Here is a 23,935-nt window from a genome sequence, read left to right on the forward strand (position 1 = left end):
TTCGTTCTTTTTTTAAAGATGCCCGAAATAACGCTCTTTTATCATCTTTAACATAGCAAATAATGTAACAAAGCTATCCTAAATACCCCATTTTACCTTCAATCTGGCAGCTAAATCAAAAACTTTCAGTGCTTACAAGTAAACGCTGTATCAATCTAGGATTAATCAAAACATTTGTTAAAAAACAGTACATTTTTTAACCTTTTTATCGCAAACCATACAATATATTGTGATTTTCCCCCTCGATGAAGTCTCTTAAGCCGATCTTAAATAATTGTGGGTTCAACATTGTTAACAAGTTGGGTAGGGTAAAACATTAATATTATTTCTTGTCAGATCTTTCAGTCTATACAGAACTTTGACGAGATTAAGATTGATTTTGCAGAAAAATCAGGCTCAAATCCTTGTTTGTTTCAGTCATTCTCACAAAGCACTAGAATTCTTTACCCAAATCAGACCATATGGCATTGGGTTTAGCTTCCTTTATTTACAAGCCTTTCACAGTCAATTGTGTCCTTTTTCAAAGGTATTACAGTTCTATCACTACACTAGCAAGTAGCGAAAATTATCATTAATCACAAATTAACCCAATCAATCGCATTTCGGTAGTACATACATTTACGCCTTTTGTTATACACATCGGTGGAGAAAGGTCTTTTGTTCTAATCCTGCGAAAGTCGCATAATGTTTGGACTTGTTTTGAGAATTTCATTCCGTTGATAAACCTTTTCATAACGAATACGATTTCGATTGGCATTGTCTCTTCTTTAAAAGTTTCGAAATTTGGCCTCTTAAGGAATTAAATATGTTATATGTAAGTGTCTAGTTGCTAGCTGGTTGATGAAATATTTTATTACCTATTCCGTAAACACGTTCAGGCAAGGGCTTTAGGAGGTGGTTGACCAGTGCTATTTCATTGTTTTCATTGGAATCTATTTTGTGATTCATTGCTTTTTTTTAATTGTGTAGGCTGACGTCTCTCCTACACATTCACAGTGTGATTCATGACCGTGAGAAACTATCTTTTCATAGGTTAGCATTTTTTTTTGAAAAGTGTACAATGGTTTTTATGACCTATTAAGGAAATTCGGAACCATATTATTTAGCAGACATGAAGATATCAAAGGATATTTTCACAATTGAGAATCTCTAGAAACGCTTTACACACCATGTTTTTTATTTTTTACAAGTATTGTCCCTTATTTGCGGTGTTTATACCAAAAATCTATTTATAGGCCATTCTTTTCTTGACAATTTATTTGACATAAAGCAAATCCAACGTTCTTTTGTTATAAAATCGGTAAACTATTAACAGGCGTGTGTCCGAAAATGCATAAAGAGAAAAACATCTGATGACTGATAAGCAATAAATCAAGATATTGTTAAACGATTGAATAACGTGGGCGTGTCTATTAAGAAATTTAGTTAGCTTAAGGTGGCATTTTTTTTGAAAAATGTACAATGGTTTTTATGACCTGTTAGAGAAATTCGGAACGTTATTATTTATCAGACTTGAAGACAACAAAGGATATTGTCACAATTGAGACTCACTAGAAAGTTTTTACACACCATGTTTTTCATTTATTACCCCAATAAAATTGTCCCTTATTTGCGGTGTTTATACCAAAATTCTATTTATAGTCCGCTCTTCTGTTGACAATTTATTTGACATAAAGCAAAGCCAGCGCTATTTTGTTATAAAATGGGTAAACTATTAACAGGCCTGGCTCCGAAAATGCATTGTGTGAAAACATCTGGTGACTGATAGGATCAGGTAATAAAGGCTATTGTTAAATTATTGAGGAATGTAGGCGTGTCTATTAAGAAATTTAGTATAAAAGCGGCTTAGGAAATGATCAAAATACGCAGTCGATCTTCAAACATCGAAAGATAAACATGGATCCTGAAACTCTCCGTACAACATTGAACGAACTGACTATAAATAGACCAGAGGACTGTAATACCATAGAAGAATTGGAAAACCTAAGGGATCTAATTCCGAGTCCCTTAAGAACTGAATATGTAGATCGCCTAGCGAAACGACAAGAAGAAATTGAGCTGGGTATACACGAAGAAGCTCAAATCGCCGACTTCAACAGCTCGCAATATGACAAAGAGATAGCCGCATTTTTAGACGGAAAAGATCAAGGACCACCCGCAGAGGAGATACTATTGAACGATACCTTGGAGAGGGAGAACGGTTCTGAAGAGACGCTTTCTGACGATGATATCGACGTACAATGGGGAGGAGGAGAAACGGACCAACCCGCACCTATTGACAACGTACCTTCTTGCGAGATAATAGGGCAAAGTGAGAGATTTTACAAACATTTTAACATGTATGGCCGAGAGGTAGTACTTAGAGTTACTGACGATCCCGTCGCTAGTGTATGTACCGTAACCAAATGCATCCTTAGTAAGTATAGACCTACAGACTACGTCCAAATTACTTTAAAGAGTGCGGCGAATATTTGTAGGTCTGAACTAGAATTATCCTTTAGAAGAGCTGATCAAGTAGACCCCAATATTCTTTTTGACCAGCTTAGTGTTATGCTCTATGATGACGAAATGGAAGCATTTTTCCTAGGTCCTGTTAAAATTATTTTTAGCATTGTAAGAATACCGGAGGGTAAAGGGCGCCCTGTAGCACGAGGGATTAAACCTTTCAATCTATTCTGTAAAGATAGACGAGGTATTGTACGTATAGTCAATTCTGACAACCTGTGTTTAGCTCAAGCGTTATGTGTAGCTATGACTCATAGAGCTTACGCCGACGATACAACGGGTGACAAGACTCTAAAAACGCGATATTTAACTATATCTAAAATAGATCCAAAGGGCACACTACAAAGAAATGAGGCTTTAGATTTATGTTATAAGGCCGATGTAAAAGTTAGTGAGTGTGGGACTGCCGAATCGTTTGAAAGGTTCAAATCTTATTTAAATCAATATTCGATTTTCGTCTACAAATTCGAAAATAGCGTCCCTGTTTTGATTTTAGGCGAAAATGATCCATATGATACTAGGCCCCGCCTCTTTTTATTGAATGAAAATAACCATTATAACGTTATTACAAAATTAAGACCACTTTTTAGCCACGACCGATTCTGCGAAAAATGTCTCGTACCCTATTGGCGAATACAGTCCCATAAATGTAATGACTTTTGTTTTAGTTGCATGAGACCCACTATCTGCCAAGGTTCCCAGATAGCTTGTGAGTCTTGCTTACGGAAATTCTTAGGCGATGATTGCTATCAAAGCCACTTAGCATCTTCCAGCAGTAAAAAGTCCCTATGTGAGCGCCTTTTTCACTGTAAAGACTGTTTAAAAATTATTGATTTTTCCCGAAGAACTGAGATGCATATGTGTGATGAGATTTATTGCCAGGTCTGTAAGAAATATCAGCCCAGCAATCACTTATGTTATATCCAGGTTATCAAAGCCAAACCTCTGGAAGTGCCATCCGTTAAAAAGCCTAGACCTAATCAGCCAAATCTTATGTACATTTTCTTTGACGTAGAATGCGTGCAAACGAAGGTGTGTCAGGAAAAGTTAGGAGCCTATGAACACCAGGCTATCCTATTAGTCAGCATAACCGTGTGTGAGCATTGTATAGATGAAACATCCCTAAATTTTAACTGTAATATGTGTAGTCAGTTTGGTAAGCGTAAGCAACAATTTTCAGGCGGTAATCCTATAGCTTTATTTTTAGATTATTTAATGCAGTTGCATGCCGTTAAGAACGTCATCATACTGTCTCACTATGGCAGTAATTATGATAATCAGTTACTAATTCGAGAAATCATAAATAGAGATGAAAAATTCGTTCCATCTTTGAAAATTAACGGAACTCGAATTTTAGAAATGAAATTGTTTAACTTGCTATTTCTTGATTCCTATAATTTCATCCCTGTAGCTTTAGCAAAGTTTCCCTCTACTTTTGGTATACCCGACGTAGCCAAAGGGTATTTTCCACATTTTTTATTCAATGTTGTAGAACATAATTTTGAAGTAAATAGACAGAATGAAACCAACTATGTTATAGAAACTAATCTCCCCCCTATCGAAGCTTATGGTTGTCAATATTTTACAAGGAAAAATTTAGATATCTTCTTAAAATGGCATAGCTCCGAGGATAGTAAAGGTCACGGTTTCGACTTCCTGAGTGAACTCAATTATTATTGTGAGAACGATACGGTTTTACTATTCCTAGGATGTTTAACTTTCCGTACGCTACTCATTAAAGTAACTGGCGTAGATCCATTTAATTGCGGCGCAATTACTCTTCCTGGCGTGTGCTCTTATGTGTTTCGCCGAAATTATCTTAAACCTGATACTATAGGCATCATACCCGCTAATTATTATAGACTTAGCGAAAATCAGTCGATAGGGGCTATAGAATGGTTAGAGTGGACTGCACACAAAAGAAACATAACTATCCAATCCTCCTTTAGAGGGAAAGAAACCAGAATCAAAAAACTTAAAGTAGACGGATTTTGTGAAATCAACAAGGAAATATTCGAGTATTGGGGGTGTTTCTATCATGGGTGTAAAATACACTTTCCTTTAAACAGAAACAAGGCTTTGCATGGAGACCCTGCGCAAACCTTGAATTCCAGATATTTTAGAAGCATGATCATGTTAGCCAAATTAGAATCTCTCAATTATACAGTAAATGTCAAATGGGAGTGCGCATGGCAGAAGGAAAAAGTAAATAAACCCGAAATAATAGAGTTTTTAAACCATAATGATATTATGCCTAAAATAGTAAAAAGATTAGACCCTCGTGATGCATTCTTCGGGGGGAGATGTTGCGCAACAAAACTATACCATAAAACAACAGGATCGGAGCGAATTCACTACGTGGATTTCACAAGTCTATACCCATTCATTAATAAAACCACCAAGATACCTATAGGACATCCTGAGATCATATTAGACGATTTTCCTGACATATTTTCGTTTGATGGTCTTCTTAAATGTGACATATTACCGGCCCAAAACCTAATTCATCCCGTTCTGCCCGCTCGTATTAATGGAAAATTAACATTTCCATTATGCTACACATGTTGTAAAACCCAGTTTCAAGGTGATTGCGAACATACTCCTGAAAAAAGAGAATTGAGAGGTACATGGGTAGTCGACGAGTTACGTCATGCAGTAGAGAATGGTTACACAATCACACGAATGTACGAGGCTTGGTCATACAAAGTGACACAGTACGACCCCAAAACAAAACAGGGAGGACTGTTTAAAGATTATGTTAATACCTTTTTAGAATACAAAACCCTAGCTAGCGGCTTCCCGGCAGATTGCCAGACTCAAGAAGATAAGGAGAACTATGTCAAAAGTTTCAAAGACGAAGAGGGTGTAGAACTGGATATCACTAAAGTAGAGAAAAATGAAGGTCTCAGATGTCTTAGCAAACTTATGCTCAACTCTTTTTGGGGTAAATTTGGCCAGAAAACAAGACACACCTCTACCGAACTAATCAAAGATGCCAACAAATTGTACGGATTAATATTAAATCCAGACTTGGAGGTTAAAAGTTTACTAACAATCAACGAAAACACCGTACTAGTAAAGTACGAACACATCCTAGAAAACGAGTTCGTACACAAACATACAAACGTAGTTATCGCTTGCTACACAACATCTATGGCTCGATTACATTTACTAAAACATCTTGAAAAGGTCGGAGACCTTTGTTTTTATTATGACACGGATAGTTTAGTGTACCTCTCGCCAGACGGCGCACATTTGCTACCCACAGGCGATTATTTAGGGGAACTAAAAAATGAACTAGAACCCTATGGCCCAGATGCGTATATTTGCGAATGGGGGAGTGCTGGACCAAAGAACTATTCTATGGATATTCTAGACCCTAAAACCGGCAAAAAAACTAACATTATCAAAGTTAAAGGATTTTATTTAAACGCCTCTACTGAAAATTATATAAATTTTGAAACAATGAAGAATCTACTAGGCGTAAACAATGAAGGTGAACCTCTAATGAACTCGGTTCAAGTCCCTATTGGTCCTCAAATCAGACGTCTACAAGATCACACTCTGATCACGATCAACCAGACCAAAACATATCAGGTCGTAGTGGATAAAGTTAGAATTCTACCTGACTATAAAACTACCCCCTACGGTTATATTAACTAGAATCCTTGACATTTTCCACATAAGTTACTTGTATATATTTTAGATACCCAGTATCAGTATTTTAATTAGTATCTCAAGTATTATTTTTAGTATTATTAACGTATTTCAATTAATAATATGTAACAATATTTTAACAAATACGCAGCGTTTTTGGTAATATTTTTGCATTTAGTAAGCTTTTTTAATTAGTATATATTAGCACTTTAGTATAAAAATAAGTATTGAATTGTTTTGTATAAGTGTAATTTTTATTTTTTGATGATAATTATAACGTTTTTTTAGTAATATTTCCATATTTTTATCAGTAATCGTATATCAGTATTTTAGCGCGTCAGAAAAAATATATTTTTTCGTCAATCTCGTGAACATTTTAGTTTAATAACTAGCCTGATATTTGTACTGAAATCGTATAATAACCATTATTGCTTTTAATTCATATTAAAAGTAGTATTGTTATATTTTCTATGAAGGTACAAGGGTATATATGCACTTAATAATCTCGCATGCAGTAGTATTGCTATACTTTCTAAGATGGTAAATGTTTATGTGCTTAATCATCTTGTACTACCATTTTTTTTTGAAGTAGTATTAATTTTGCATTTTAGTGAATTTGTTTGATATCAAAATCAGTGTAATTCTTGCTTTTTGATGATGTTTTTAGTAGCGATTGCGCATTTTAACTGTATATCAATATTTTAGCGCGTATATATTTTTCAGTCAATCCAATGAGGATTTTTAGTTTAATAACTAGTATTGTGCTTATTTGCCATGTATTCTATGTAATTCGTATGTCCTGATGTTTTTTTTTAGTAATTTTTTGCATTTTAGCTCAAGTAATTGTACTTATTCTCCAAATTCGTATTAAAACTAATGTGAATCAATTTAATTAATGGTGTTTTATAGAAGGTACATGGATATATATGTACTTAATAATCTCGCATGCAGTAATATTGTTCTATTTTCTATGATGGTAAATGTTTATGTGCTTAATCATCTTGTACTACTATTTTTAACTCAAGTAATTGTACTTATTCTCCAAATTCGTATTAAAACTAATGTAATCCTTATGTTCTGAGTTTTTTAGCTGTACTGCTTCATTTTAACTTCTAATCAAATGCCAAACTGTGCAAAAACTGCCGTAATACCACGTTTATGGTATTAAAATGTACTATTGTTCTAACCTTGTATTTCGTTTACTAGCTATAACACCCTACTGTATTACCGCATCATAGGGTTAGTTGAACCTTTTTTCAATGTAAACCTTATCTCACTTAAAACTAGTTCTTTAGTATAACATAAACATACATGGATACCTTAAAATCATACAGGACGGTGTAGAAAGGGTTTACTTGAACTTATAGAATTACCAACACATTATACCCTAAATGTACGCAATATCCTAAAAATACACCTAATAATAACAATACAAAGCATACATCCTTACTGTAGAACTTAGTCTTTGCTTAATTTTCAATAAACTACGTAAACCTAATCTAGTTCTTTAGTATGGCATAAGCATACATGGAGAGACCTTAAAATCATTCAAAAAAAAACATTACGGGACGGGTGCGTGTAGAAAGGGTCTACTGAACCTATAGAATTACCATTAAATCATCCACTAAATGTATACAGTAGCCTAAAGATACACCAAATAATAACATTATGGACACTGAATGTCGTCACCAAGTCACATGACGTCGTACCAATACACTAAAAACAAATTCAAATTTCCCGCCAACAATATCACGTGATACGTGCCGTCCCCCCCCTCCAGCCATATTTTCCCCCTTCAGGCACGGTACCATCTAGAGGAACGAGATAGATAGAAAAGGGGGGGGGCAACAAATGGGGCTACGTAAAGGCCGCCTGTATACCGAATTAATTCGGTATACAGGCGTCTATACTCTCTAAAAGTAATCTTCCAAACTCAACGCATTAACGCTGGGGTTCTTAATACGGATCATCCGTCTTGTTTGCTTTATGGCCATTTGAGTTTAGAGGATTTTTTCAGGGGGGGGGGTAGACGGTTAAATTTCACCGTCGATCGGGTGAATGCCAACAAAAGAGTAAGGTAGCGGAAAGGTGCTCAAGACAACAATATATTGGAGAAAGAGAAAAAATCCAAGCTAAAAATTGATACACGTAAAGACCCGCTATAGTTCCTTAGCATCTATCAATGAAAATAAGTGCCAATATATAATATATGCGAGAAAGTTGCTTGTTTCATCCTTACTCGGGTGTTTTAATTGCATGGAAACCGTGAAGAGCTTCCTGTCTACGAAAACACAAAACACTAAGTAGTCTATGCACTAATTAACCAAAATGAAATATCTCTATGATTTTAGAAACATATTTTTGTGAGTACTTTAAAATTCAATGAAACTATGCTTAATTGGTATTAATGGCTCAGGGTTCGTTTCCGTCCCAACCACTTCTACTTTTAAACTTCCTTACCATAAGTTCATAAGATAGAGACTTACAGCTCGAGCTAGTTTGAAGGAGAACGACGGAAGCGAGAATTGAAGTTCTACACTCGGTGGTTAGTTTCACAGGACTTCCATCTAGTCCTATTTTTAGTCTGTATTACTAAGCCTTTGACAGCAGCGCCTCACCAGGCGTATGTCGCTTTAACCCGAATCTATGACCTACCTCAGTCACTTCATGACAAGCTTCAGTTTGTAACCAATGACAAACTTATGGTGAACATATCTTATAAACTTATGACTGTATGTTGGGGACATATTTCATCTTCAGAACTGTCAGTATTTATTGGTTTTGTTTTGAAGGTATATTATCAACAATAACTTAGAAATGGAAAAGATAATTTTTTTACATCAAAAATCTGGGATGGTTACAGAACATAGTAACAACTTTCTAAAAATATGTATATATTTTAAAATTTATACTTTAAACGAGGGCTGATATGGAATCCTTATTAATTGAAATTAATTTGCCAACTGTTAACGCGGTGACAGACACACACACACTCACAGACACGTCAAGTGTAATACCTCTCCGTAACGTCATCGCCACTCGGAGGGGTAAAAATTAGCTGTATTACAATTTTAAAACATAAGAATTCTTACATTTTGATATTTAAAAAGTAAATAAATAAATATCCCGTTATTTTAATATTATTTTTTTAACATTCTAATAAAACTGGTTCTTTAAATCAACACGTAATATTTTTCATTTTCATTAATATTCATATCGCATAGTGTGTAATTTGACCGCAACGATGATACAAGGCGCTAAAGGTGTAGAATAAAATGGGTTTCCGCCCTATCCCTCGCCACCCCCTTTGATGATGCGCTGACGACCCCCTGGGAGAACAACGGCCAGCGAAACTCGTCAGCCAATCTCACCAGATGAGAGTTGGACGTCGTAGAGAGAGGTAAGACTTTTAACGGACCGGTCTCTTACGTAATACGATTCGTGAATTGGCCGTTCCGTGGCGCTACCTTCCTTACCTTTATTTCGGAGCCAGAAATATTTCGGTTGTAAATTTCGAGTTCATTGTCAGAGTGAGACCAAGTGGACCACTTCGTGAAGTGACTTGCGGACTGAGGTAACAAGTGTTTTACCGGACCTATTAATACACTTTATGCGATTTCGCGTTTTAGAACTTCGTTTGACTTCTGACCTCGGCCGGTATTTTTTCGGTTGTGAATTTCGAGTTCATTGTCATAGTTGCCAGGGTGCATCCAAGTGGACCACTTCGTGAAGTGACTTGTGGACTAAGGTAACCGGACCAATTATAAGACTTAACGTGATTTCGCGTTTGTGTCGGTCGATTCGTGCTTGAGAACTTCGATTGACCGGTGACTTTTCTACTTTTGAAGCTTCAACTATTTGTTGGATTTACGTGTTCATTTTTGGTAAGTCATTTTTAAAATAATTTGGGGTTTGTTAATAACGAAATTAAAAGTAGGAAGAGATTCTTTGAAGTATGAGAAGTGGTAATGAATATTGTTTAATAGCTCCTAATGTTTAAATCGATGTATAAGTAGTATTTAAGTAAAATTTTCTCAACAAGTATGACATGCGCTTCCCATTACCGTAAATCTTAATTTATAAAAGACATTAAGGTTTGTCTTCGTGAAGTTTTGCCTGGATAGGGAATAATTGGGCCTCACAAAGGGTTACTACTTCTAAACGTTTTGCCAAATAACAAGCTAATGCATAGTTTTCAGACTAGAAGGATTGATCCCATTTACACTGCAGGAGGCGAGACTACTTTGTACTGCTCTTTGTCCGCCAAGTTGCCTGGCCTCCTGGCGTAAATAGTATCACTCCGCCTAGTATTATCAAAATAAAGTTCTTCTCGGAAACACCATTATTATCATATCTTTTAAAGTGTCATACTTATGACTGTTATGTTACTTTCTGTGATATGTCATTGATGTCACGTGGCATGGCGTTATCATCGCGTTTTATTTTCATACTTTTAAGGAACGACATTTTTATTTTAATTTTTTATTTCTGAAATAAATCAATAATTTCAAAGGACTATTGTTATCGTAATGATTTTGCGTAATTTCCATTGTCTCTTGTGGTGACGTAAAGAGTTATTTGAATTTCGTTGTTAAAACCCTCTTTATGTGTGGCCAAAAAATAAAAGTCGAGAATGGAAAAAAGTAAATCCATTATTTAAAGCTATAAGCGGCTATAAGCATAAGTAAATATACAAGTCTGAAACTTAGACTAAATACAAAATAGTTTTTCAGAAAAACTTAGATGTCTTTTCGGACGTAACTAAAGGGTTATGAAGTGTAGGAAGGCTAATAATTCTCACAACTTTCAATTTCCGAGGTAGAAAAATTTTATTCACACGAAAGTTTCACGATTGTTTGTTCGTTATGCACATTGTCACAGTTCAATACCGAATTGGCCAAACTGCATCGTTCATATCACACTACGTTTATAAGATATGTTCCTTCCATAAATATGACACTACCTATACTTCGTAATGCTAATGAGAGACTTACAAGCTCGAGCTAGTTCGAGAACGACGGAAGCGAGTCAATTGAAGTCCTACACGAGTTACAATGAGAATTAAACCACCTTTTAACGTTGTTGGAAGACTTGCGTGTATTTGCTTATGCTACGGGGCAATGATGAACGTACATTTCTTTGATACAAAAAAAAACCTAGAGTTGTCAGCACGGAGAGAGATGTCATTTTTATGGGCTGCAACGATTTCTTTTCCAAAATCTGTCAAATATAAAGCAAGACGGATTTGTAAATAGTGGCCCCAAGCCCCGACGTAGACTATGCAACGTCTACGCTATGTAGACGGCCTGCTTCTAAAGAGTTTCCCGTTACAGTTCTGGAAAAGTGTCAAGTAATTTAAACATGTCCTTACTAATAGTCAGGGATTTGAATATACGTAAGCCGTAATCTATATCTATATAAATCAAAGTCCTGACTGACTGACTGATAATCAACGCCCAGCCCAAACCACTTGCCCTAGAAGGCTGAAAATTTGCAGGAACGTTACTCATAAGTAGTAGGCGCGTACTAAGAAAGATTTTTCCAATCCGCTGCCATCTTAAAAAATGGCACCCAGAAATGTAAAAAATCTTCTCTATAAAACAAAGTCCCCGCGTTTCAACCGATTTCACAAATATTTAGTACACTGGTTTCCTTAAACCTATGGACGGGTTGAATGGTCTTTTGGGTTCGCTTTGTTGCCATCCTTTTAAATGGCGGCCAAAAACTTAAAAACCCTTCTTTATGGAATAATGTCCACGTGAACAGTAATCACAAAAATGCATCCCTAGGGGCTGACGGGCAACGCCGAGTGCCTTCGCTCCTACGGTGCTACAAAAATATTAGTCGAATCAGTAAAATCTACCCATTCTTTATATCATTTTGATGATAGTTCTTATTACACGTGAGCGACGCCGCGGGTAACAGGTAGTAATAAAGTAACCGACGAAATTGTAATTTGGGAATTTGACTGTATTGACTACCTAGTCAGGGTTCAGGGGATAACAGTGCAGTGCATTTGAATTTAAGTAGATCAAATTGTTATTCCGAATAGTTAAAACTATCGAATAACCTACGTTGCGTAGACTTTCTATAGTCTTTGGAAACCCAAGGAGACCAAAAAAACTTTCTTCTAAAAGCTTTTTTAAGTTCAATATATAAAGAAAACCAAAAAATTCGAGAAACTTGAAAGTTCAGACGTTCAAAGCTGAAAGCTAAAAAAAGCGGAGCCAAAAAATAGACCCTGAACTGTGCTACACGACAACAGAAATGCACTTCGAAATCGAACCTATTCAGTCTATAAGAACACGAAATGTGTTAATAGCTGTAGTGTGAATTTTAAGAGTTTTAATCTTCAGCTGTAAGTGTAATGGGATTTTAATTTAAAACCAGCATTTCCGAAACGCTGTCTTCAAATTTTTAGGTAATATTATTAATTTTGAATCAAAAATTCCTAAAAAGGGTTCATAGATTCATTAACATAATATATTAATGAAAAATGTGTATGCTGCGTGGTATAGTTTTAAGGCATAATTTGGCCTACAAATTATAATCAACCCACTGACGAGAATTCTAGTCTAGTGACCATGTTTAACACAGGGCATAGCCATCATATTTTCACGAAACATTTGGTCGTATTGGCCCTATTGGGCAAAGATAAATATAGAAATTATTCAAATTTAAGTTCTATGAATTACAAAAAACAATGCACATGGAAAATGCCACCATCAGAACTTTGGAAAAAATCGTTTAAAACACAGTCCAAAGAGATAGTGCTTTATGTAATCTTTGTTTAAAAGAAGTTACAAATTAACTACCGGGTCTTAAAGCAAATGAGGTGTGGGTTATCAAAAGATGTAGGACTTTTAAATGCGAGCTTTCTTTCATTCAACTTTACAGTAGACTCTTGTGAAGTTTCAGTTCATAATGGCTCTTGTAATAATAACGCATCATTTCACATCCAATGTTGCAAACTAAGTATTTTCCGTGCCATAAAGCCATGAGTATTGTAGGCGTGTAAAATTTAATAGTCTCCTACGACCACTAGTACTGCATAGGCTACTTTAATCTCTGATTACTAGTTTCATTTAAAAGTATCAGAACTTTGGGTTTAATACAGATTCGGACGGGTTAAATCGTTTTTAAATGTGAAAGGCATTTTTTCTCCTGTTAAAAAGGATTGGGATTAAGGGTTACTTAGAGGTTATAATCATTTTAACAAGCGCTGTTAAAGGTAGCGCTTCGAGAGGCTACTCACTAATCATAGTTTTTGTTCATTGGTGATTATAAAAGGATTGGGGTTAGGGCTAATAATATAAATACCGTTAAAGGTTGCGCGTCGAGGGGCTCCTCACTAAAAATGGACTCGTCATTTAATGAATATTCGTTTGATTTGAGGTTTTTAAAGTAAATAGGGATTAGTTTAACCAAGGATAGATTTAATTTTAGAAGTAGGAATGGAAAACGGTTAGTATTTACTTCAGTCCGGCTCATAACCCAGTATAGAGCCCCTCCCTCCAAACACGTAACAAAAAGTTTAAATTATATTATTGGCTCACTTAAATTACGTTTTGATGACGTTGCTGAAGGGGACGGCGAAAAATACGTGATTTCCTTTTCACCTCTGTCGCTATGACCGCCGCCTCTTCTTTTATACCCCTCCGTCCCGTGGAAGGTGGTCCGGACATTGACGTGCACCCACATTACTCTGTTCTCCATTCCTACTTCTAAAATTAAATCCATCCCTGGTTTAACGCTTCCTTATTTCAAAGATTATACAATGTTTTAAAAATAAAAATGTTTTCGATAGCTGCACCCTTACAAACGACACGAGGGTCGTATCTGGCCGGGGCCATCTTGTTTAGAGATATTTTGGTTTTGGGAGATAAGTTCGCAACAAGTTTTTATATCGACATTTATTCTGTATTTCTAAAAAAATGGCTAGTACATAATGCTTCGAATTTGGATGTTTACTAAAATATCAAAATATGACAGATGGTCTAAACCCTAGAGTCTTTTGACCCGAGCAGCTGACGCTTTGGGTCAAGGGTGTTAGTACGCCGCCGTATGCTTCCCATCTCCGTCCATCTTAATGCGAGCAGATGTTATCCTATACCATACACTGAGAGGTCAAACCTGAATTGAGACTGTTTATCATTGTTCGGAAGAAAATACAAAAGTATGCTTTATTTACCCTTTGAACGGCCGGCATGCCAAAGAACTGATCATTGCCATTGAAAATATTTATGCAGTGCTTTGAATTTTTTAGGCTAATTTGGATTAGTGAGATTTTTAGACGTAATAGAGGAAATCGCGAGCAATATCAGAATCAGCTAAATGGTATTTTTCATTACTGTTGACGTTACGAAGTTGCGTTCAGTGTCGCGTACCGAAAATACCGGTTATATAATTTACGTCATCGGTTTCTCTCACTGAACGCAGCCAACAAAGTTGTCAAAAATACTGTTCTGTTTTTCAAACGCCCGCGAAGATTTCAGGCTGTTAAGGTTAAGATGATTTGCTTTGCTTTTTTGGCTGCTTTGATGCAACACTTTTGAATTAAATTCAAATTAAGCTGATATTTGCAAAAGTATATAGATAAAATTACAAAAAGTACACTTCATTAACAATTCCCTACTGTAAACGACACGTAAACTGAGAAGCAAACTACCCTCCTCTCACCCCCCAACACGAACTAACCAATAAGGGAAGAGCTTCTTGACGTCATAGGTTTATAAATAGTAGTGAATGATGCTGGCGATCAAAACATTAAATTTAGGCCTCCTACTTTAGGAGCATGCTCACGACTTGTTCCCTGTGCCACTGTCGGGAAGGTAATCATACACAGGGGGGAAGGGCGACACTATTCTGGAATAAAGGATAGCATACACGAGCAAGTTTCAACGAAGTGTAATTTTTGCTTTTATATGTATAAACTTTTGGTATTAGCAATAAATATTAGCGCTTTAAAATTATATAAATATATAAATTTTAGAGTCAACATAAATAATATAAAAGAAATTGAACTCCGTCAAGTTGAATCCATTTTAAAATGCATTAGTATTGAATTCTATTGAAAGCACTTTGGTTCGTCCTTGGACCAGGTATACAGGTATATCTATTTCGTAAGCGTATTGACCCCAAACGGTGTACGATTCCCACTCGGTGTTGGTGAAACCTCGCGCTGACCTAATTGAAAACAAACATATGACGATCACCGTCTCTCTTTCCTCTATCAGCCGCTTTTATTTCGAAGCCCGGATTTTCAATAGAATTCAACCGCTTCCATATCCACCGGCCTTTACTTCACCCCTTCGCCTGGTAACCCCCTCCCGGCCCGCCAAAATAAACTTGTCTTTTCAATGCGAGTAAATTAAGCGAACGTGATCGTGTCGCGCGCAAACTTCAAATCCATTCATTCCGAGCAAAAAGAAATTGGAATCAAAGAGAATGTACCAACAGGAGTTGAAGATAGACCATTGCTGTAATGCCATAGGGAAAGTGAACAGCACAGGGGTCAGGCTTGTTCCCTCGCGTCAAGAATCGCCAGTCAACTTGCTTCCCGCGTGTATCGAATGCGAGCTCCATCTGGCGTTGTCTCATGGTTGGCACGAGGGAACTAGCCTAATATGGCGGTCTCTACCCTGTGCCTTGGTTTCTTGGGAAGTATTTATTAGGTGTTCTTTAGTAGGCCCGAGTTTTAGGGTTGTAGTTAGGGTGAGTCACGTGATTCGTGTCGTATTTTTAGTAGTCTGCTTATGCCTTCACCTATTATACCTTTAAATTAAATAAATTAAAAGACTCGGGGTAAATTTTAATCGAGAATATCCTTATTAACTTGCCATATTCATTTATTTTCTTTGAAACTTATTTGATCTGGTAGCACTAAAACTGATTGGTTCTAAAATGATATCAGTTTTTAAGCAGACGGCGTATTATAACCAATGAGGGGTTTAGGTTATAAACCAATCATCAGGAACCAAGCGAATGTAGTGTCCCTAAAACAACGCTCCATTTTTGAAAGTCCGGGCAAATGCTTATCTTCTACTCCTCTTCTGTTATTCTCTTTGTTGTAATTCGATAATTAGCTAACGAACGCTAGGTAATTTCCAATTAAGTGTAAAGTGGAAAATGAATTAATTGCCTTTTCTAAAAATGACGGTAATTTCATCTTTCTATTACCGAACTAATGTTAAAAAGATAAATTACCATAAATTATCAAACAGAACCGAATTTTTTTCTTTCCCAAAATTTAAATAAGCAATTTAAACGGTTAATTACCATTTGTGAAAATAATTTCATGTCTCTAATTTCATTAAAAATTTTAACATAGTTCCAAATTATTATTAAATAAAATTAAATCATGAGTGAATACATGATTCACTCATGATTAAATTTAAAACCTTTATTTTTAGATACTGACTAATGACTACCGTTGTCCGTTCATTAAAACGATAAAATCAAAGAATTGTTCGTGTTTAGTGTCTACAAGAAGCAATATCTAGTTTATTAGGGAGAAGGTATAAATTCGCCACATTTGTATAGCTTTATCTCCAGTCCAAACGTGGTCTGTCCGGAGCTAATCCCCGCTGCCTCTAAATTACACCCAGCAGCATCTCATTCGTTCTTGAAAACTCACGTCAGCGCGACGCGAATGATGACGAAAATCACAGTCATATTTTCCTACTGAGGAGAGGCGAAATAGCCCGGCCTCCTTTTACATCCCCCCTTGTATTTTGAAAGGGGGACTGGGACTATGACGCAGGAATACTTAAGCATCTTATACCTATTCCCTAATAAACTAGATATCGCTTCTTGGTGTCTGCAAACACAGGGAAATCTCCCAGGTTTAGAAACCCATAACTGGATATTTAATAGCCCAATATTTGTTCTTTTTGCTAACAATTCCTTTAAAACACCGAAAACTGCTTTTCTTCTGTAGATTTTCCTAACATTTTAACAATTTAATATGGTATAGCAGTTAAATGTCCAAGGGAATTTCTATATATTTTTTAATTAAAAATCTAGCCCGTATTCTAATTTTAGCGAGCAAGATATTTAGCATATACAAGATGACGGCATAATCTCGTGCCAAGAACGCTTTTGTAAATTCCGAGGGAAAGAATCTCATTTAAAAGTTTACGACAGAATGTAGCGAACAATACAACGATATTATATTTCAACATATTTGAGATTCCAAACCAAGATTTCAAGAATTCCTCATAATAAAGTTTTAATAATAATATCACAGTTTTCAAGGCACACCACCGACTAATATCGAAGAACAGATATCAAATATTAAGGGAAAAGGCCAGGTAACATAACATGATACCTTAAAAGAACAACCTTTTTCTAAATATAATAGGAATTCAATATTAAAAGAAATAAATGATCTCTTAATACAATATGATAATAAGCATTTAATTAGTTTTAAAAACGATTATTACTGCGCCATCCGCCATTGGTTTAGTGGCGGCAGATGAACCGAACCTCGTACTCCGAAAAAAGGTTGAATCTCAGGTTGAATTCTCACAGACTGAGAAGTAAGGTAGGGCATAAGAGGTTCGATTTAGCAGACGCCACTAAACCCTACTTATTCTCATATCAGTTTTGAAGTTTCGTGGCAAAAGCATAAATCTTGTATATAAACCAAACGGACATAATATATTTCCGAAAAACATGTATGTCACGTGGTATTTCATTAAGTCTATTTTGGCCTACAAGTAATTCATGGTGGGAACCTTCGCCGGTGACAGCGGTCTTGTACTAAACCTAACGCTTTGGTGTTACGCAGTGTAAGTGTGTAGGGGATTAACAGTAGCTCAATTGTACAAAGAGTCGTAAATAGCTCTAACTGATATATGGGATCAATTCAGTTCTGTTCCATCGAATATCACAACTTAAATGTTTAAGGTAGCTCGTCGTTGGGTCTCTTAGTTTTGAACCTTACGAATTATAATCGATTTCACCCATTTTCAGACTGCTACGTCGCCTGCTTTTCCAGCAAAACGGGTTTTAGAAAAGTTCGATTAGAGCCTTAACTTGGAACAGTCAGCCCAAAAATGGAACACCCCACCTTAACTTGAAACACCTCTACCTAATTTGGATAGCTATAAAGAAGCAGATATGTGCCTAGGTAAATATAGTTATGTAGTGTTCTAAGGTTTGCTTTCAGGACACTTACAATAATAAGCTTATGATACATAAAACTTTATGAAACTAAGATTATCCTTTTAGTGTCGAGAAGTCGAAATTACCCTCGCACTTAAAACCCCGTAATTCGGGCTCGCTGGAAAGGGTGTCAAATAACGCTAAGCCTAATTGGTTAACGTTTCATACACTTTCGCCTTACTAAAGTTCAACCTTGGCTTTCGTGATAATCAAAATATTTCTAGCTTTGCTCCCTGCATTTTGATGTCTTAGATTGCGACTATACAGTATTGCATAGTCCGGGTGGCTCGAATTAAGGTAGGGAACTGCTGTTAAAAGCAACAGATCATCATTTTCTAACAATTTCGAAGGGGAAACAACACTCCGCCTTCTTAATGGTTAATGGAAGAAGACATAATCACCTGGTAGTGGTTCATTAGGCCTGGAAAGACTTCGCAGCCATTTTTAGCGCTGTTAAGTTAAAGTCGTCTTGGGTTTATTTTCGTTCGTTATTAAAGAGAAAATGAAATGGACAGACAACAATATTTTAATCGATTTAGATCAGTGTTTCCCCAATACTACGAATTTTGAGATAAAAATTGCGAAAAACTGTTTCTGGTAGAACTCGACATGCTTCGTGGTAGGTTAATAAGTCTAATAATTATTAACTCGCCGTCTCTGATTCGTGAAAAATCCGTATTTAATTATTCTCTTAATTAATACTAGACTCAACTTGTCAAGTTCAGAAACGTAAATCATAGTTTTTATGAAATTAAAGGACAAGTTTTGGTGAATTGTATTTTCATCTTCCTTAATCCAAGAATTGTCTGAACATTTCTCTTTCCCTTTAAGTGGCACTCTTAACATAGCTAGTAAAAATGTTTCATTAACTTCTGTAACGCTGCCAAGTGACTGTAATCTCTAATGCAATTGTCAAGTGGCATTAAGATCTTTACTGGATTTCTTTCCCCTCCTTCTGTAACGCTGTAAAGAGACATGGTGTAAGTAGTATACAAAGGTGCTATTAAATCGCAGCTAGTTTTCACCACCAATTAGAGGACTGAAAATATAGATATCAGAATTGGATAAAGCACCCTTCTCTGAAGGAAAAGGCGTTCACTATGGGACCAAAGAGAACATATCAAGAGGAGAGGTAACATAAGCATTTTCAGTAGCTCCGCGTTTAAAAGTTCTAGCTAGCTCCAATGAGTCACGTGATTGCGCTGTTCGAGTTGTCTTTTTAGTGGTCTGCTAAAATATATCTTCCATAAGATTGACACTGGTTACAAACTGGAGCTTGTCATGAAGTGACGTAGGTCATAGATTCGAGTTAAAGCGACGCCTGGCGAGGCGCTGTAAAAGGCTTAGTAATGCAGACTAAATAGGAAGATGGACTCCAAAACCGAGTGTAGTCGGCAATTCTCGCTTGCCGTTATCGAACTAGCTCTTTAGTATTATGAGTATAGGTAGTGTCAAGCTTATGGAACATATAAACTTATGGTTTCAGTAACGCCAAGACTTGGCTTCAAATTTGTATAAGTTTGTAAGCAGACGATAAATTCCAACGAATAATAATATAATAATAACCCAATAACTATCCCGATGAAGATCTGTAAATCTAGAAGACCTGCATCATCTTTGGAAACCTCGGTAAAGGCTAAATCTTCTGCTCCTCTTAATAGTTGAACAATAGAAGCGTTACTATCAGACAAACGAAAGGCAAATGTGCTTCTTATAATGCTGATGTCTATGCGTGAAACTAGATACTCGATGGTTTGAAGGGGTTTTCATTTTTAAGAGGTGCCTTCTGAAGGGGTTGTGATATAAAAAGGTGTAGGCTGTCGGCGTTCATATTTGATGGTTTCCCATTAATAATTAGGTAAGCTTTAAAAGCGGCGTTGTATCAAGCTAAATTATTCAACGTCTTTAGCATTAAAAATGATCTAACCCTTTCAACACGCCGCCTCAATTACGTTGGAAAATCTTCATCATGACTGCCTATCTAATTACAAAGATAATCTGAGAACTCCTAATAAATTATGTCTAACTACCTCTTAATTTTAAGACAGAGTTAACGTAAATTTCAGATTAAATGTTAGAGAAATTAACTTCGTATAAGTTCTAAAATTATTCTTCAATTAAAGGGAGAGTGAAGTTTCCAAACATAAATATCTAACTTAATTTAAAAACAAAATCTTTCTTTCGTTTTTTTAAGTTCACATAAAATTAAGTTTATTTTATATCCTTAACGTTTTATGAAGTGGTTTCTTTGTTCTTTATGCACCGTTACAGTTTGATAACTTCCGAAAACAACCAAACTGCATGTTTGATATCATAAGTTTATAAGATACTTCCTATACTTGGTAATGCTAGAGACTCACAGCTCGAGCTATTTCGAGAACGACAAGGGAGAATTGCAGACGACACTCGGTGAGTTTTGCAGGATTTCCATCTTCCTATTTAGTCTGCATTACCATGCCTTTGACATCTCCTCACCAGGCGTACTTCGCTTTACCTCGAATCTATGACCTACCTCCCTCACTTCATTAGAAGCTCCAGTTGGTAACCGGTGACAAATTTATGGAACATATCTCATGAACTTGTGATTTCAGCAATATCAGCAACACTAGGGGATGGTTCATAGAATTTGATTGCTGGGTCCATAGCAATTAAATCTGTTAATAACGTCCCATTCTAGACCACATAACATTTTATCTTCATGATTAATATTTAACTAAGCATAGTTTAATTGAATTTAAAAGTTATGATTTATTTGGGTGAGTTCAAAGATTATTTAGTTTTTCGTGTTTCTGGCAACACCGGCTAGCTTAACCAGTCTATTCGAAACTAAAAACGAAATTCATTTTATAATTTATTATTTATCGTCTTTGGTATTAAACATATTAATTACAAAGACGTATGATGTATTTTTAAACGTTTTCTCCATTGCATTGTTGTAGGCCTAGTTGGGATTTAAGAGTTATTATTTTTTCCGTGTTTTAGTTAAGTCAGTTGCGATGTCTTATCTTAATTTTATGCACGAATTACTTTTCGTAACGAGTTGAAAAGAATCAGAGTTCATTATACTCCCTGTATTTACGATTGTACACGCATGCATCCTAAAGATTCCCAAATATCTTTTCAAAACGAGAGTAGATTATTACGAACACATTTCACGAATTGTTTTACCGGAAAAACATTTTATCAATTGTTTCCTTCGCGAACCTCTTCAGACTTTCATTTATGAAGGAAGATGATTTATATTTTTCGAATAAAATCTATTAAAAGAATGAATTAAGGCATAAATTGTAGGAACATTTTGATCTAATGGGGAAAGTGGTTCAATTTTTGATGTTTTAATGTACGTTTTAACAAGGAATATAACCAGCGTTGGCAAAAATCGTGTTTTTATTATTTTTTTGTTAATAAAATTTGAATAAATGCGAAATAAAACACTATTAAGATAATTTTACCGATTTTTAGCAGACGACAGTTTTAGTTTAAACATGCTCATGGTTAAACCAATGGATGAATTCGAGCGTCTGCTAAATCGAATAGCTTACGTGCGTGATCGAGTTTACTATGCCCTTCCTTACCTTTACCTCTCTCAGCGTGCAAGAATTCAACCAATCCCTTTGGGGGTGAGTGGTTCGATTTAGCAGACGCCATTAAAGCAATGGCGGATGGCGCAGTAGTCCTTGTTTTGAGTCTAATAAATGCAAATTATTTTGTAATTAGAGATGGTTTATTTTTTTTTTTAATTTCTCCTTTTATATTTAGAAAATGGCCGGTATGTTACCTGAACTTTTCCTAAAACGTTTAGTTTTTGTTGGAATTTAAGTTTCAGAGTTCACATTTTCACAAAAGGGTTTAAGCCGACTGTTATCTTTTACGGTTCACTAAAACTTTACGCTTATGATATTTTATTTTGTTGCTTGTGATTTTACTTATTAATAATTCCGTTTTGCAATTGCAGACTGCGGTGTACTATGAACGACTAGCATTCCGGATTGTCTCCTCCTCATCTTTAAACTTTTACTGAAAAGGCACAATCTCCAAATTGCTTTGGGTAAGTCAAATTGAATTTACTCATTACAACCGGGACAATAGAAGCAGCGCGTTCCCTTTTGTGAAAACGTCTCGTCTCTAATTGATATTAGTAAAATAACTCGTGTAATTCGAAGTCTAATAATAATTTGGAAAATTTAAATTAACCACTTCAATTAAAACACTTTTGTAAAGTGATTAGAAACCACGTGACAGTACTAGTTTCGTACCTGTACAAAGGCTTCTTTGGGGGGTTTTTTTCGACAAATCTACTTCAGTCAAGGTTTCTGTTGCCACTTCTTACCTTAGTTATCCTTTAAACCCGACACGAATCAGTTCAAAAAAGAATTGGGACCTTGTCATATTAATCCTTCAATTTGATATTAGTCTTTAACTTTTTGGATGGAAATTCAGGGTCTTCATCAGTGTTCATACAAACCTGGAAAACTCAGAGAGATAAAAGAGTTGACCAAAATTTAAGGGAAAACTTGGAAGTTTAGAAATTTTAGAAAAATTCAGGGAAATTTGTGAGGTTTAAGTAAAGTTGCTCTGAAGGGGCTGCTTCAATTATATATGGGGCAAAAACCTAGAAAACTCAGGGAAAAATATGGAAAAACCCGAAAGTTTGGGTAAATATAGGAAAAAAACCTGGAAAACTCAGGGAAAAATCTGGAAAAACCCGAAAAAATGGATAAATATAGGGAAAAAATCTGGAAAACTAAGGGAAAAATATGGGAAAACCCGAAAAAAAGGGTAAATGTAGGGAAAAACCTGGAAAACTCAGGGAAAAATATGGAGAAAAAATCGAAAAATCGGGTAAATATAGGAAAAAACCTGGAAAACTCAGGGAAAAATATGGTAAAAAAACCCGAAAAAATGGGTAAATATAGGAAAAAACATGGAAAACTCAGGGAAAAATATGGTAAAAAACCCGAAAAAATGGGTAAATATAGGAAAAAACCAGAAAAACTCGGGGAAATGGTTTTCCTAAAGCTGTATGAACCCTGGCCATGTCGAAGCATACTTATCGTTATGATGATACTTACGATGTTTTGCATTTAGACATAAATATTTAAGTAACAGCTAATAGCATCGGAAGAAGAGATGTATTATCACACTTCTTGTTGTTACTTTACTTCTAAAATTTAAATGGTATCGCTATGTTATTCGGAAATGATTTCTCCGTCGACGGGGTCGTCGAAACGTGAAACACGAAAATGTGTCTTCAGCTGCCATCACTACGCGTAGCCCGAGTAACAAACAATAGAGCGTTCTTTTCGTTGGGCGCTTTTGTTTTCAACGTTGCCAGCTAGAGCGGGGCCGTAACAATGAAAATCTACATATATAGGTAGGTGGATGTACCCGTTCTATACTGTAGATTCTCATCTCTGCATGGTCGTGTCGTTCCAATGAAGCTCCTATTTTCAGTTGGTAGTTATACCTGAAGTATTTGTAATTGTTTGGGTGGGGTTTCCGAGACTCTTCAAAATGACTCCGTTCTGACCGAAATGTTCGTTCATTTGAGCCCAAATATTCCGTATTCTAAAGCGCCTTGAAAAAGGATTACTTTAGACGAGAG

General features: G+C 35.8%; 2 protein-coding genes across 3 annotated transcripts in view; both read left to right on the top strand.

Moving 5' to 3' along the window:
• Positions 1–1,213: 1,213 nt before the first annotated feature.
• On the top strand, positions 1,214–6,282 carry LOC149647348 (uncharacterized). Its single transcript, XM_089850198.1, has 2 exons — positions 1,214–2,311; positions 5,279–6,282. The coding sequence occupies exons 1-2, from the start codon at positions 1,897–1,899 to the stop codon at positions 6,166–6,168; spliced, it is 1,305 nt and encodes a 434-aa protein (XP_089706324.1). The 5' UTR covers positions 1,214–1,896; the 3' UTR covers positions 6,169–6,282.
• A 3,466-nt stretch (positions 6,283–9,748) lies between these two features.
• The window catches only part of LOC149647349 (metabotropic glutamate receptor 3-like), a 77,493-nt gene continuing 63,306 nt past the window's right edge, over positions 9,749–23,935 (top strand). For both annotated transcript variants that reach the window (XM_089850199.1, XM_089850200.1), the window contains exons 1-2: positions 9,749–10,046; positions 22,286–22,378. The gene's annotated coding sequence lies outside the window, so the exon portion shown is untranslated. The remainder of the gene's footprint in view (positions 10,047–22,285; positions 22,379–23,935) is intronic.

This window comes from Phalangium opilio, unplaced genomic scaffold (genome assembly GCF_054372755.1).
Source record: "Phalangium opilio isolate 3A_F unplaced genomic scaffold, DU_Popi_V2 ptg000089l_1, whole genome shotgun sequence".
Taxonomy (NCBI): Eukaryota; Metazoa; Arthropoda; class Arachnida; order Opiliones; family Phalangiidae; genus Phalangium; species Phalangium opilio.

Coding starts and splice junctions, on each gene's coding strand:
- LOC149647348 (XM_089850198.1), top strand. CDS start 1,897: ATGGATCCTGAAACTCTCCGTACAACATTGAACGAACTGACTATAAAT. Junction 2,312..5,278: donor TTGCGAGATAATAGGGCAAA/GTGAGAGATTTT, acceptor ATACCTTTTTAG/AATACAAAACCCTAGCTAGC.